The 16,253-nt window shown below is 50.7% G+C and overlaps 1 protein-coding gene across 4 annotated transcripts in view; it reads right to left on the bottom strand.

The window, feature by feature from the left end:
• ST3GAL3 (ST3 beta-galactoside alpha-2,3-sialyltransferase 3) overlaps positions 1-16,253 on the bottom strand; it is a 150,423-nt gene that overhangs the window by 12,324 nt on the left and 121,846 nt on the right. For 3 of the 4 annotated variants that reach the window (XM_006762621.2, XM_006762622.2, XM_006762623.2), the window contains 4 exons: positions 14,980-15,074; positions 13,753-13,816; positions 12,766-12,861; positions 12,287-12,473 (listed from right to left, as the gene is read on the bottom strand). In XM_006762621.2, coding sequence (XP_006762684.1) covers positions 12,287-12,473; positions 12,766-12,861; positions 13,753-13,816; positions 14,980-15,074 — 442 coding nt within the window. The remainder of the gene's footprint in view (positions 1-12,286; positions 12,474-12,765; positions 12,862-13,752; positions 13,817-14,979; positions 15,075-16,253) is intronic. The other variant, XM_015563191.1, reaches the window with a different exon arrangement.

The following is a 16,253-nucleotide window of genomic DNA, read 5'->3' as shown; positions in this document are numbered from 1 at the left end:
TACACAAATCTGATCTTGACCTTCTCAGGGCTAAAATCTTCCATGGCTTTCCACTGCCCACTGAGACAGCCTGTCTGAACAATTATGAGTGTAGGTCTGGCATGGCCGGTGTGAGTGGTTGAGCGTTGACCTATGAACGAGGAGGTCACGATTTGATTCCCGGTCAGGGCATATCCCCGGGTTGTGGACTGGATCCCCAGTGTGGGGCGTGCAAGAGGCAGCCAATCAATGATTTTCTCTCACCATTGATATTTCTATCTCTCTCTCTTCCTTTCCCTTCCTCTCTGAAATTAAAAAAAAGAAAAAAAAAAAGAGAGTATGTCTGTTTTCTGTTTTCCTTACTCCAAAGGAGATGTAATCCAGTAGAAAAGACAGGGTTGTGTAGAAATATCTCAGTACATGGTATGATTATGATTAAGTGAGAAAGAAACAAAGATAGGCTTAAATATCTGCTATACTTATTTAAAATATATACATATAAGACATATCAAAAAATGTTCACATGCATAGCACATGAATGGAAGGAGAGCCAGGTAACATACTGAGAGAAATATAAGCAAAATGAAGAAGAGCTCTAAAAGAAGGCTACTTTTAGATGTAAATGTTTCAGAGCTAAGGATTAACCTGGGTCAACCAATCTACAAATACCTGAGTGCTTGTTACATATAAGCCACTTACTTTTTGTACAAATATATGCTACTAGAGGCCCAGTACACGAAATTTGTGCACTTGCAGGTGTGTGTGTGTGTGTCCCTCAGCCTAGCTTGCGCCCTCTCGCAGTCTGGGAGCCCTCAGGGGATGTCCAACTGATGACTTAGCACTGCCACGGAGGCAGGAGAGGCTCGTGCCAGTGCTGCTGCGCTCGCCAGTCATGAGCCTGGCTTCTGACCACCTGTGGGAGCGCACTGTGGGTTTCTCCTGTGTTGAGCACCTGGCCCCTGGTGGTCAGTGCGAGTCATGGCAACTGGTTGTTCCATCGTTCGATTTGCATATTAGCCTTTTATTATATAGGATAATGTAAACAATGAACAACCCTCAAAACATGGATTGCAATAATATAAAAAGAGACATTTAAGAATGTCTTGTCCAGTCTTCTCCTAAAGAAATGAAGCCCCAATAGGCTTGTTTCATTAAGAAACCTATTTCCTATGACGGAGCTAGCCACCATTTCCCCCCTAACAACTCAGACTGGAGTCCTCATTCTCCTATGACCTTTCCCTTTCCCTCGTCCCCGGCAACCAAGCAAATACCCATCTGTGGCTATGGCTTCTGGTGGACCCATCCCACACTGTGCCCTTCCCACCATCACGCTCGCTGTCAGCCCACCTCTGCCTGCAGATCAGGCTGCCCCAGTAATTATTTTTGAACCCTGATGTCCGAACTGCTAATTCTGTGTCCCTTGGCAAGTTCTTGACCCTTCCTAAGTCTCATTATCCTCATCTACAAAATGCAGGAAATAAGACTAGTTAATTTGTACCCCGCAGTGTGTGTGTGGTATGACAATTAGAAGTCAGGCACATAATATGTTTGGCACAAAGTTAGCTCCTTAGCTTCTGCTATCATTGGTCCTCAAGATAAAGTCCAAGCTCACTGATGTGACTTTGGCTTGTAAGAACCTTCCCTGTCTGTTCCCTGCCTACCCAGCCTCATCTCCAGCCCTCACGTCCACATCCATGTAGGCTCATCCTTAATATTTGTGTAGCCAGGGGCTAAATTACAAATATAAGTCCATGTATCACATGTCTACATTTTAGGTTCTAAATATTTGAAAGTCACAAATCAAGGTATCAAACTGTTAAATGAAACATATTCTATCCTCCCTGAAAAATGACCTGGAAGGCCAGGTTTGAATTTAAACTTCTGCCTCTGAGAGATCTGTGCTGGACCACGGTGGTGTATGGAGAGCGAGGTCCAGCCTGCCTCCCTTCTGTTTCCCCTCTTGGTCCCAGCCCACACATGACAAGTACTGTGCATGTGTGTGTGGATTGCCCAGCCAGCACATCCAAGTGCTACTCACAGCCTCTGCAAACAGCCTTCCTTGGGCTGAGGGAGGTGCATTCTGCCCTCAGGGGGATGGAAATAAACTTGGTACTGGCTGTGAGGGCAAGAAATTCTGAGGTCTCTAGAACCTGGTAATAGTCTAGCAAGGGAGGGTGGGTGGGCCTGGAGTGGCCATTTTCCTGTTGATCCTGCACATTCCTCTTCACTCCATGGCAGAGAGTGTGGTGGAGAGCCAGGCACCCTCATTGCCCAGGTCTCAGGGCAGTACTGCAGCCATGCTACCCAGCAGTTATACTCAATTATTTCTAATTCACTAAATCTACCGCTTATTGCCAAAGCTGTTCTCTGTGCCTGAAACTTCATCATCATCTGGCCAACCACTATAAGAAACTGGGGCAAGCAGCTTGATAGAGATCAGGGCTTACGTAAGTGTCCTGGAGCCCAAAAGTGGGTGCCTGCACCTCTGGAGCGGGGTGGCATGTACTACTCTGTGCCAGGTGCTGCTGATCTCATTTCCACGCTCATCCCTGGGCCCTGTGGCTGGGCATTCTGCCCAGTGGGCAGGCAGCGCTTGCCTTGCTGAATCTCACGTCTCTGAAGGTGATCGTCATCTGCAGATGAGCACCGTCTCGTGCACGATCGCACTCACTCCTTACCGTGGTGCAATGGGGAGCCACTCAGGGAAGCGTTTACTCTCCCCATTGTACAGCAGGAGAAAATGAACCTCAAAGATGTGGGCTGAGACAGAGCAAGAGACTGGTTTCTGTTTTCAATACTGATTCCAGCCCCAGCAGGTTTGGCTCAATGGATAGAGCGTCAGCCTGTGGACCAAAGGGTCCTGGGTTCCATTCTGGTCAAGGGCACGTACCTTGGTTGCAGTCTCCTTCCCTGGTTGGGTTGCATGTAGGAAGCAACCAATTGATGTGTTTCTCTCACATCAATATTTCTGTCTTTCCCTCTCTCTTCCACTCTCTCTAAAAACCCTCTCTCTTCCACTCTAAAATATCCTTGGGTGAGGATTAAAAAAAAATAAAAAATCTGTAAGTAAAAATCAATAAAAACGTATTGAAAAAATACTGAGTCCAGTGCTGTTTCCCAGCTTTACCTGCACCAAAGGACAAGGGCGAGAATGGCAGTGATGGCTGCTCCAAGTGCCCACACAATCTGTAGACCCCTGGACGCTGCTCTACAAGACAGCAGATAGAACCATAATTTGCATAATAAACTCCTTAGGTTACATCTGGGTTTGGCCATTACAAGTAACACAACCGGCCCTGGCCGGTTTGGCTCAGTGGATAGAGCATCGGCCTGCAGACACAGGGGTCCTGAGTTCAATTCCGGTCAAGGGCATATGCCTGGGTTGCGGGCGTGGTCCCCAGTGGGAGGCGTGCAGGAGGCAGCCGATCAATAATTCCCTCCCATCACTGACATTTCTATTTCTCTTTTCCTTTCCCTTCCTCTCTGACATTAATAAAAGTATTTTAAAAAATCTTTGCATGCAGATTTTTCCTTCCTTTGGGTGATTGCTCTTGGTACCAAGTTATCATTTCCTTTCCAAAAAGCTTGACCCCATTTACACCCTGACCAGTAGCCTTTGAGCGCATCTGTCACTGCACTCTTGCCAAGATCACGCATTACAATTTAAACACATTCTTTAAAGATGTGGTGGGTGATAAACGGCATCCTGTTGCCTTCACATGAATTTCTCTGGCTGTGAGGAAAGTTAAACATATTTCTGTTGTTTACTAGTTTTATTTACTTCTGTGTGATCTGTTCAGTCTCCTGCCCGTTATCTGCCAGGGTCCTAATGGTTTTCTTGTCAACGTTCGCAATAATAACCATGTCTGTCACATTTCCTAGACTTTTAAGCATCTTGGCGGTATTCATTCTTTTTTGTTGTTGCTAATTTATAGTTTCATGTGTTTTTTTTTAATATTTCATACATCTGATTTCTCCTAGCATTACTGTCCCTTACAAATTCTTTCCCCTCCAGGGATTCAATTTCTATTTTACTTTCTTCAAAATTTCCTTTGGTTGTATTTGTATGTCTTACTTTTTAGTCCGTTTGGAATTTATTTTGATGTACGCTGTGAGGAGGGTCAAGACCTTTTCCAAAGCTATATTTGGAAAACGCAATGAACAAAAAGAGGAGCCGGCTTGAGGCCGATTTTGTGATGCTGACAGACAAGTTGAAAGAGGCAGAGTGCCAGGGACTGTTTAGTTTTCACTTCGTTATCAAGGACAATGATCTTGGAACCGCAGAAAGGAGATCAAACATGGCTAAGAGGAAAGGGATGCCTGGGAGAGGCAAAGCAGAGAGCAAAAGGACACAAGGAAGATTCTGAATCTAAAAGAATGATCTCCCAGGGCAACGGAAGAGCAGAGAGACCTCACCGAGAGGCAGAAGATTTGGGCTGGAATCTTGACTTTGCCAGGAGTTACTCCTTACTCTGGGCTCCAGTTTCCACGTTTACTCATTGATATGTCAACTATGGAGGTGATGGACTTACAGAGATCAATAGGACAGTTACTGCCCTTCAGGGGCTTGTAAGAGTTAACAGGTAAGTAAACCCTCAGGTATAACAGAGAGTAAGGACTGCTACGGAGAATCAGAGGAACTGAGCATGCTTCCCAGATTTTGACCATGAGCTTTTAAGAGTCAAGGGCCATCCCTGGAACGAAGCCCTGTACACAGTAAATGCTCACTGAATATTTGCTCACAAGTTGTTCCTTTGAAGCAGGGTGGGCTACGTCTGGCCCAGGGGCCGTATAGGCTGGTGAAATCACTTGGTCTGGCCCTGCCACGGCATTAGGGGTGAATTAATGAAATGTTTCACCGAATACAGCAGGCTCATTTTTAAGCTGATGATTTTGCATGGCCTGTGAATGACGTTATAAATATCCAAATGCCCCTTGGCAGAAAAAGGTTCCCCACCCTCGCTTTAAAGGAAGACAGAGACTGAGTCCACTGGATTTGGAACCAGAAGGTCACTGTTGGTGGAGAGGCTTGGAAGCTAGGCTGGAAAGGGTTGAGAAATAGAAGGAAAAAACATGGAGGCGCATCATGGACAGGTGATGCCTCTCTCTAGAAACCTGAAAGAGAAGGGAAGGAGAGAGGGTGAACACAAGCTAAAGAGAAGGACTTTATTTTTAAGGAGAGAGAGACCTGGACAGATTTATAGATGTGAGAGGAGGATCCAGGAGGCAGGTGACAAAAGAGATAAACAAGATAAGACAGCTCCGGAGAAGGTGGGAGGAGAGGCACCCAGAGCACAGGAGACCACTGGCTTTGAACGGGGGAGGCAGAGAAAGGATGGTGGAGGAGGTACGTAGGGGTGGATGGGGATGCAGGTAAGTTTGTGGATTGAAGGCTGGGAAGTTGAGTTCTTGACTGGTGATGACCTTTATTTTCTCTGCAGCCTCGATGTGAGATGTCTGCTTAAAATAGGGATGGAGGTATAGCAGAACTGAAGATGGTGAGAGTAGGTTCTGAGAAGAGCTACCAGGGACAGGACACAGGAGTGGCAAGCAGCAGCAAGATGCCAGTGAGGTAATACCAGCAAGCGCTGCCATCTCAGCTATAGCTTCTCCCTCCACGGTAACTCCCTGGTGCTGGAATGGCTGGACGAGAAGTCATGTGAAGAGAAAGTGGTCAAGTGAGAAAGACAGTATTGGAAGCATGGGGCTTCACGTGATTATGGTGATTGACCTGGACTTGCTGAATGACTGAATCAATGAATAAATGAGAGGTGTTATAGTGCGGTGGTTAAAGTGGGACAGCTTTGGTCCAAAACACTGCTCTAGCACAAGGCCATGGAGGTAGGTGCCAATCAATGGAGGATTCTCTAGGCAGGAGGGTGATGTGATCAGATGGATTTCTTAGGAAGATCCCTGGGACGGTCAGAGCTGAGTCTGAATTTAGCTCTGTCACTTAACTGGTTTTGTGCTCTTGAGCATGTAACTCATCTTCTCTGTGCGTCAGTTTCCTAATACCCACAAATGGGGATATAACAGTACCCATCTAATAGGGTCACTATGAGAATGGGATGAAGGAATTCAAAGGCTAGTAAACTGAAGAGTTTAATAAATGACAGGTATGAGGATGATGGACAGAGGAGGAAGAGGATGAGGAGGATGAAGAGGAGGGAGAGAGGCAGGAAGAGGAGATGACTGCTGATGATTATGAAATAGAGTAACCAAGAGGTCATAGATGAGAGTGACGAAGAGGAGCAGAGGGTGGTACTGACATGAGCCCAATTCCTGATCATTTTTTTTTAAAAAAATTTTTGTTGATTTTTTTACAGAGAGGAAGGGAGAGGGATAGAGAGTTAGAAACATTGATGAGCTGCCTCCTGCACAACCCCTACTGGGGATGTGCCCGCAGCCAAGGTACATGCTCTTGACCGGAATCGAACCTGGGACCCTTACGTCTGCAGGCTGATGCTCTATCCACTGAGCCAAACTGGTTAGGGCTCCTGAGCAATTTTTATCTAAGGGTGGAGGAGCAATGGTTAGAGTGTGGTAACAGGGAATAAAGATGGGGATAAGAGGTACACGTAAAGAGCAGTATCCACTGGAGGTGGCTGTGAAGGAAATGGAATCCCAGGAGAGCTTGTCTCAGAGGTTTGGAAAGGAGACTGTGGTGGGTGGAAACCATGGATGCTGGTCCCCCAGCAGAACCCTCATCAAGCAGTAGAGGCTGTGGTGTGTCCCAGCCTCATCACCCTTTTTACATGCCCTGCACTGAGTGCCCCTAAGGTGAGGGAGAGTATTCAGCTCCTTCCGGGCAGAGCCCATCCCAAGGCTCTGCATCCCTCTCAGGCTCAGGTCAGAATATACACGTAGGTGAAGATGGACATTCAATCCCCACCCTGGGCCTGGGCCAATAAGGCCTCCTATTACGGGGATCTGGTGGCCCTCTCTGCCTGTAGATTTCCCAGACTGTGAGCACCCCTGCCTTTCCCAGGAGGTCCCAAGTTTCTCTCTCCTCTAGGCCTGGCCTCTGACCTCTACTTTTAGGTTATTTCCCAGGTCAGGCTCTATAGCCTACACAGACAAATGTTTCACTCCCTAGTGCAATAGGACTTTCCCAACAGCAACACCACCAATAACAATAAAGTAACAAATAGCATTAATACTTAGCACAGATAGCACTTACTGTGCCAAACACTGTGCTAGGTACTTTTTAAAAAAAAATTCTTTATTAGTTAAGATATTTGTGTGTCCTTACCTGTCCTAACAAATTTTGCAATGATTTCTTTTTTTTAAATATATTTTTTATTGATTAAGATATTACAAATGTGTCCTTACCCCCCCACCCCCTTAAACCCCCGCCCCCTCACTCATGTTCTCATCTCCCTGTTGTCCTAGTTCATTGGTTTGGCTTATATACATGTATATAAGACCTTTGGTTGATCTCTTCCCCTTATCCCCTCCCTCCCCTACTTTCCCTCTGGGGAGTGATAGTCTGATCCCTGTTTCTGTCTTTGGATCTGTCCCTGTTTATCAGTCTATGTTGTTCTCTATAATCCACAAATGGGTGAGATCATGTGGTATTTATCTTTCTCTGACTGGCTTATTTCACTTAGCATAATGCTCTCCAGTTCCATCCATGCTGTTGCAAAAGGCAAGAGTTCCTTCTTTTTTACCACAGCATAGTATTCCATTGTGTAGATGTACCACAGTTTTCTAATCCACTCATCTGCTGATGGGCACTTAGACTGTCTCCAAATCTTAGCTATGGTGAATTGTGCTGCTATGAACATAGGGTGCATATATCCTTTGTGCTAGGTACTTAAAAAAAAATGTTTATTGATTTGAGAGGATGGGAGAGGGAGAGAAAGAAACATCAATGTTGTGAGAGAATCATTCACTGGCTGCCTTCCACATACCCCACACTGGGGATTGACCCTGCAACCTGGGCATGTGCCCTGACTGGGACCGAACTGTGACTTCCTGGCTCATAGGTCGACACTCAACCACAGAGCCACGCCGGCAGGGCTGTGCTAGGTACTTCTATGTTTCACCTGGTTTAATTTTTAAAACTCTGAACAATGGGCAGTACCACTCATATTTCACAGATGGGACTAAATCTAAGGGGCCTAAGTCATTTGCCTAAGGTAACCCAGCTAAGTGACAATATTCAAATTTCAAGCTAAGTCTACGTAACTCCATAATTGCCTTTCCCTCTTAAACCATTTTGTCTCTCCCAAATTCAGGGGCTCAGTCCCCCTTTGCATGAATGTGGGGTCCTGGCCAGCCTCTGAGGTTCCTCCCTCCTTACCCAAGGACTGAACTACAGCTGGAAGGTCAGGCCTGTGCCAAGACTACCCAGAGGCCCACCCCCAACCCTCATCCCCTCCCCTGTCCCTGCTGGCTGGAACCACTCCCACAACCCAGCCCAGGTCTCTAACCACCCTGAACTGATCACCAGCCAGAGGCCCCTCAGCAGTGAGGTCAGTCTCCCAGTTTTAGGAGTGAGGAAGAGGAGGGAAATGGAGGAAGAGGAGGCAGCCAAGGGGATTGGGAAGGCAGCTCCCGGGGAGCCTCTAAAGCCCAGGCACCCTGGGAAAGGGGTTGGGGGGCAGAGGTCGGAGGAATGGAGCCTGAGTGACTGCATGGCAAGCCCTGCCTCTCACGTGTCCTGTTCTCCCCAGGCCTTGGGACGTAAAGGGGGAGGGAGTCTCTAGCCTTCCTCAAACATCAGGAGGAGGATGCACAGGCCACAGCACCCCCACACTGCATTATATCTCTAGTTTGAGGACTGTCTCTCCCATCAGACTGTAAGTGACTATGGGTCAAAGACTGTGTTTAATTCATCTTTGTCTTCCTAGGGAGCAGCTCAATGATACCTGGCCAACCAGTGAGTGTGTGTAAGATGGAGCCAGGTGTATTTCTGAGAATTTCACAAGAGCTGGAGGCTGCCCCCTCTCACCATGGACTTACATATACCTACACCTTCATATACCTGCACCCTCCCTGCCAACCTCAGCTTCCCCCGTCAAAAGTCCTCTGGTGCTCTGAGCATACATGACCTGCTGGGAACTCCTCCCCCTGCTTGCTGGCTTATTCAGGGCTCCTGGGATCTGGGAGATAAAAGGCCCTGGGTATGCCCTAACCGGTTTGGCTCAGTGGATAGAACGTCGGCCTGCGGACTGTAGGGTCCCAGGTTCGATTTCAGTCAAGGGCATGTACCTTGGTTGTGGGCACATCCCCAGTAGGGGGTGTGCAGGAAGCAGCTGATCGATGTTTCTAACTCTCTATCCCTCTCCCTTCCTCTCTGTAAAAAATCAATAAAAATAAATTTAAAAAATAAATAAATAAAAGGCCCTGGGTAACTTATTTGTGGAGTTTTCGGTGCTACTGTTCAGTGAACAGGGAACCAAATGACCACAAATAGTGATGAGTAGAGGTCCCGTATGGATGAAGTAAGTATGGCCAGTCCTAACACAGGCTGTTTTGTGGGTACCAGAAAGTTATACACAACGAGCAACTGCTCACATAGCAAGCGGCAGTTTAGCAGCCATGGCTGAGGCCTAATACCTGTTCTCGCCCTGCCCAGCCTGGCCTTGGCTCCTGAACACAGAGCTGCCTCCTGCCAGAATTCTGCAGGTGAGGCTCCAGACAGGTGTAGGGAGCTCTCCGGTGGCTGCAGGAGCAGGACAAGCCTGTGGCTGGGCACCAGATGGGAGGGGCCTGGGGAAGCAGCCTCTCCCAGGTTTACGTGGGGCTTGGAGCCCAGAGAAGTGAAGAGCAGGGAGGTCCTCGGAAGGTATGAGCCCTGGGCTTGGGGCGGGAAAGGGTCCTAAGAGGAGGCTTCCTGCGTAGCCAGGAGGGCCCAGGCAGGTCCGCTCTAGTGCTGGGACTGATGAGGCCCTGGGCATCACTGGCTTCCCTCTGCCAGCTCATCTCAAGACCCACATTATCTTTGACATTAGAGCCTGGGAAAACTCACGGAACTTCAGAAGGTCCCTCCTGCCTCTTCTCTCTCCTCCCCACTCACCCCACCAACCCTGCAAGGAGTTCTCACTGACACAAGCCTGGTCCCAGATCCCTGGGCACGGCCTGCATGGGACAGGGCACAGACATCAGCACGGGTGAGCGTGTGCCTGCGTACAGCCACACGTCTTCATCCCACTGCTCCAGTGCCTCCGGTGGTCCTGCTGCCGAGGCCAGGCCAGGCGCGAGCTCCTCAGAGTCTTCCTGGGAAAAGTGAGGCCCTGCCCGGCCCCCTGAGGGCCTGAGCACAGTGAGTTTTCTGACTCTAGTTGGCTTCCTTCCTTTTCTTCTTTCTTTCCTTACTCCCTTGGATGAATTGTAAGAACCTTGAATTAACTGATCTTGATGTTCTTGGAAGGAACATATGATAAACACCCACCTGACTGGCCCTGGCCGACCTGCTGCCTGTCCTATCCTAGCAGGAGGCAAGACCTGGTATTTGAGCCAATTCCAGATCATTTATGGTGGCTTGGCACTGAGGGTAAAAAAAGCAAACGGGACCAGGGTCCTGCCCTCTGGGAGCTCCTCTGACAGGTATCTATGGGTAGAGGAAAGGATGTGCCAGGAGGGGGGTGGGCCGATGGTCAGAAGGCCAGAGTGAGAAAGCAGCCTCCAGGCTGCCTAGGGTTCACCACAGCAGACCCAATTTGCTCCCATTTCTCCCTTAAGAGTACCTACCCGTGAACCCAATTCTATTGCCTTCAGGACACAGAGAAGGGCTCTGAGGACACGAGGGTCCTAAAACTAGAGAAGTGCTCGCTCGGCCCCCTCTCCACCGGGTTTGCGTGGCAGTGGGTGGGCCTGCTGGCAGCTGGGGCCGGCCGAAACCAAACCCTTTCCTCCCCTTCGGGAGCCAAGCTGGACCAGCAGGGCCTGGCTGCCTCCTTCAGCCTGGCTCTGAGGTGGGTTCCCCTTCCCCGCTGTCCCACCTACCTGAATTTCTGGACCTGACTTCTGTCTTCTCTCTCGCTTGCTACCTACTTGACACTGCCTGTACTTGGCCTTGCCTGGAAAAGGGCTGTGGAGTTAAACCAAATTGCACTGAGACCTCCACAGGCAGGTTAAGCTGTTCCCGCCTCCCAATTCTCCTCTAAACGTCCAGAAAGAATTAGCTTCTTTCTGAAGGCAGAGGCCGTCTGTCACCATTCTCTCTGGTAGGAGGCATGGGTATCGGAAGATGAATGGGCTGAGCTCTGCAGTGCCCCCCCCCCGCCCCCCCGGGGTGGCTGGTGACAGCTGGTTGAGGGGAGAGGGGGGATGGGCCTGCACAAGTTGGCAGGTGTCCCTATAGATCCAGAGCTGAGATATAGAGGACTCCGGAGGGGGCTCGGTGTGTGGTCCACTAAGGAGCAGTCTGAGCCTACTTGGCCACATAAGCTCCCTGAAGAAACAGGCTCTGACCCTTGTCTGCCTGGACCATGACTATAGAATCTGATTATTCTCAGAGTGGAACCAGACTCAATGGCAAGTTGAAAACTGAACTGCAGGTCAGTGGTGAAAGTACAAAGTAGAGAGAGACCATTATACATGAGTTTGGGAATTAGCACTCTCAAGTGGAGGACTCTGCTGTCCCTGCAGAATGGCCCCAGGGTCCAAACAGGCCTTCCTCCTTTGGCTGGGAATGAGGGTGGACCTATTTGACCAGAGTCAGAGAGACCTCACAACGAGTAAGAGGGACTCGGGGAGGCAGCTACAAGGTCAGGGCAGGAGAATATGAAGATTAGATGTAACGCTAGAGCTTATCACATAATAGCTTTCCTTACCAGAGAATCTAAAGCAGAGAAGGCCTGCAGGGGCTGTTGGGGAGGGACTTAGTAGTTGGGTTGGGGGTGTGGCTAGAGAAAGCTGAGAAAGGCCCTAGCAGCGGTTCTCAACCTGTGGGTCGCAACCATTGAAAAACACATATAGCATATCAGATATTTATATTACGATTCATAACAGTAGCAGAATTACAGTTATGAAGTAGCAACAAAAATAATTTTATGGTTGGGGGTCACCACAATATGAGGAACTGTATTTAAGGGTTGCGGCATTACAAAGGTTGAGAACCACTGCCCCACAGCCTGGGTACCTAGAGGCAGGGAGCAGATACCAGGCATATCAACTCCAGAAGCCTGGGTAGCCCCCCTTGGTTGAGTCTCAGTGTCTTTCAACTCTGGGTCATTAATGCCTCTTTTGAAAGGTTCCTCTTTGCTCTCTGCTGAGTTCAGAGGAAGGGACTGACCTGGAAGCTGGGCAAGGCCAGGGCAAGAAGAGCAGGGAAGGAGCTGGTGTACAGGGAGCTCACCACTCTCTCTTTGTAGACGATGTACTTCAACCACTTGAAGTCCTGCCACTTGAAGCCAGCGAGGACGAAGAGAGAATCGCGTTCATACTGCTCAGGTCGCTGCATGGCGCCCTCAGGGTAGGTGATGCGCAGTGTAGTCTTGCTGCCCACGTCCTTCTCAAAGCCTTTCACTGGTGCTGAGTTCAGTCTACAGAGAGCGGCCCCAGTCAGGGCCTTGGGCTCACTGCATGTGGTCTGTGGTCTATGTTTGGGGAAGCACTCTGACCCCAGAACACCCCAGGTTCAGAGAACGGGGAGCCCACGTCACCGGGAGCCATCTAGCTTTCTGATCCAAAATCCTCCAACCCAGGACTCTTCTTCAGGCTTCTGCTGACCTCCAGCCCAACTGGCCAGATGGCCAGACAATTCTCAGTGGGCGCAGGCACCAGGGTCTGGGCCAGGACATGCAGGTGCCCGAGGCACTGCTTTGGGGAGTTTACCTGACCACAATGTCATAGTCATCAATTCGTGACCCCAGAGACTTGTTGGCAAGGACACCTCCGTTGCCTACGATGATGCAGCGGCGGCAGCTGAGGCTGAGGGAGAAAGGCAGAGACCTCTGGAGAGCTGTCCACCAGGTATCCTTCTCCCCTACCCTTTTGGCCCTTGACCCCATGCCCTTGACCAGGCACAGGCTGGGATAGAAGAAGAAAACGAATGGGCTTCTGGCAGTATTTCTGAGAAGAGGCCAGAACCAGACTGCAGGCAGCTGGGCCACCTGGAAACTCTCAGACATCCCTAGTCCCTGACACGTCTCCAGGAAAACATGGGTGTGGAAAGGGCTCAGACACTAGCTCCGTGCAGGTGAGAAAGGAGGCTCCGGTAAGATGGCACGCTGGGTTAAAGATTACCCAAGAGTTAGTGGGGTTTAGGCAGCTTTCAGGAAAGGGAAGTGGGCTGAGCTTGAGGCTATGCCAGAAAAGCAAGGACAGAGAAATGGACTGGAGGCTCCAGGACTTGGGGCTGGGCTTATATTCAATCCAGAAGCCCCCGTGCTCCCATAAAGCCACCAGGGAACTCTACTCACTTCTCTCTCCAGCCCCTGACCCTGGGGGTCCTTCTATCCGGGTTCTGATGGCGTCGGAGGTATTACTGCCTCCTGGGTGTAAGCCTTGGCCCTTTTAGCTGTACCTACCACCTAGCTCCGCAGTCCCAATGGCAGGCCCATCCCAGCCCAGAGTCTTCAGCTTTTACCCTCAGACCTCTGCTGTCTGAGGAGTGAGATGTCTTGCCAAGTGCTTACAGCCCACGGGTGCAAGCCCAGCAAGACGGCCCCACTTCTCTGCTCCCCCACCCCAGCGTGTGTACTGTGTGTGCACATGTGGATACGTCGGAGAATCTGCTCATGTCCAGGAAAGGCCAGCTGGGCCTCAACATCTCTGCACAAGGCAGCTGAGGGGCAGGAGGCCGGGCAGTGAGTAGCTCACCTGTCCAAGGCAGGGGTCAGGCGGTACTCTTTGGTGACTGACAAGATGGCTTTGATTAGATTATCTGTGGAGAGAAGAGGGAGGCTAACGTTAGAGGATCACTTAGGTTCCCATGAAATGTTTTCCGGGTAGGGTGGAGGTGGAGGAGCGGAGAGGGAGCTCTGGGCACAGGTTGGCTGGGCTGCTGGCTTTCCTTTCTCCCTGAGAAAAGGAGAGGGCGCAGGAGAACAGGCAGACACACTTGGCTCTGCCTGGAGCCAGTCCCCAGCACTGGCATGTAGGTTCTTCCCCAGCCCTTCCCTGGCAGTCTCACTTGGCTTTGGGAGGCTCTGAAGTCAGGCCTGGGACTTGCCCAGGAAGGGCTGGGCTGGCTCAGTAGAGGGCTGAGGTATTCTTGGGTCCCCTGGTCACATGCTATCTTCCATTTAATAGTTATCTTATTTAATTCTGACCACATCCTAATACAATGGTACTCTTCTCCCCACTGAACTGATGAAGAAGCTAAAGCACAGGCAGGTTAAGCAACTTGTCCAAGGTCACAGCTAGTAAAAAGGCAGCAGTGGGATCTGATCCTTCTGTGTCTGACCCTAAGGCTCATACTCCATCATGCCACGAAACAGCAGGAACCTGACACAGAAATGGAACTGTTACTCTCAGGATGGGAAAGTCTAAGTTAGGAGAGGACCACACGAGTGCGGACCCTACGGCAATGGAAGCAGACAGTTCTGAGACTATAGGGGAAAGACTGGCTTTGGGCAGGATAGGAAAGGCCTGGACAGGGACTAGGTGAAAAACATCGGGAGGGGTGATGGAGGAGCCTGGGGGCATTTGTGAGGGATGGCCTCGATTTTCTCTGGGATTTTCCATCTTATACCTAGTTCTCTAGCGCCAATATCTCTGGCACCACCTTTTCACAGCTCCATGTTCTTGCCTCATCAGATCCCTTACTGTCCTGCACTCTGAATGTCTTATCTCCACCAGCCTGAAGCTTTCTGCAGACAGGGACCCTATCTGTCGACTCCACTGTTGTATACTTAGCCTTGACAAAGTGCTGGGCTCTGAGCAAATATTCCATTTTTGAAGAGAATGTACGGCATTGTTGAGAGCAGGGGAGGGGGTGGACCCCCAGCATGGGCACTTCTGAGGATACCGCCCTGCCTGAAATGTAGGGAGATAAGTCTGGAAGATGAGATGTCAATGTAGAGTGGGTCAGGGTTCTCAACATACCTTGGCCTTTGATCCCAAAAGGCGGCACAAATTCTCGGATCCTTGCCCACTTGCGGAAAGAGTCATCCAGGAACATGGGTGCTGGCTTGGAGAACCTGGAATACAACAGGGTTGCTGAGGATTCCCAGATGCAATAGGCTGGAGTGCTGGCTGGCTCTTCTGTACACGTGTCTTGCCAAAGGCTCTGCTGGAAGCCACCGTTCACACCTCAGCATACCCTTCCTACCCCCGCCGGCTCACTGGGTAGCTGCTGTGTGGGTCTGACAGATGGTGTTCAGCAGAGCCTGAGTCTAAAGGAGCAGGGCCGGCCAGTCCGACGTGACCAGCTACAGGGGTGGAGAGCCCAGACCCCTCATCAGGGATCAGCCTTTCTGAGCTGGCAGCTCCCTGGCAGGCTGTCCAGGCATGCCACCCATCCAACAGTCACTGCTGCCCACACCGTTCCTGCAATCTGGGAACACAGAGAGGAGGCCCTGCCCCATGGAGCAGGAAAAGAACCCCAAACAGCCAGTGCAGGGAGACAGAACCCTGGAGAGCATCCTCAGAGGTGGGCCACCCAGGGTGCGAAGGAAGGGGAGTTCATGATGAGCGGGCAGAGCTGGTGAACAGCCACGGGAGACAGAGGTTTGGAAGAGAAGAGAGAAACGGCAGGACCCGGGGGCTGGGGGGCAGGGCCGAGGGGAGGCTTCAGACAAGCAGGAGCCTGAGCACATTTGCTGGCAGAGAGGAGGACAGCGGGAACGCAGAGCTCCTCGGGGGGCGAGGGACTGTTACAGAGCTTACGGAGAGGGGTGAGAGGGGTGACTTGGCCTGGAGGAGAGATGGGAGGGACAAGAGAATGAAGGAAGGGGCAAGTGATGCTGAGTTGAGGGGAAGGGAAAAGGCGAGTTTCACCTTTCCTGGGAAAGCGGAGAGCGGGCAGGCAGGGTGCGGGCGGGGAGGACAGGACGGCCACACAGGATGCGGAGGGAGCGAGGGCAGAGTGCGAAGGCACAGGAGGAGCAAGCTCCTCAGAGACGCGCGGACAGCGCGGCTTCCCATGGAGCCCAGCACCCTGGCGGCGAGGCCTTTGCCAGGGCACCCAGCAGCCTGGAAGGTGGCCGGCGCCTGGGCATCTACTATGTGCCGAGTCTGGTTGGGGGCGGGCTGAGGGCCTCCCTGGCCAAGAGTGAATGTGTGGAGGCCCTCGGCCTTGGTGGCTCTGTCTCTTTGTTTCCAGTTCAATGGAATCAGCCACTGAACAACTGCAGACTGGAGAAGAGGCCCTGTAAGCT

This window comes from Myotis davidii, unplaced genomic scaffold (assembly GCF_000327345.1).
Source record: "Myotis davidii unplaced genomic scaffold, ASM32734v1 scaffold458, whole genome shotgun sequence".
Classification (NCBI taxonomy): Eukaryota; Metazoa; Chordata; class Mammalia; order Chiroptera; family Vespertilionidae; genus Myotis; species Myotis davidii.
Note: the sequence above shows the minus strand (reverse complement) of the source record. Positions and strands in the feature narration are given on the sequence as shown.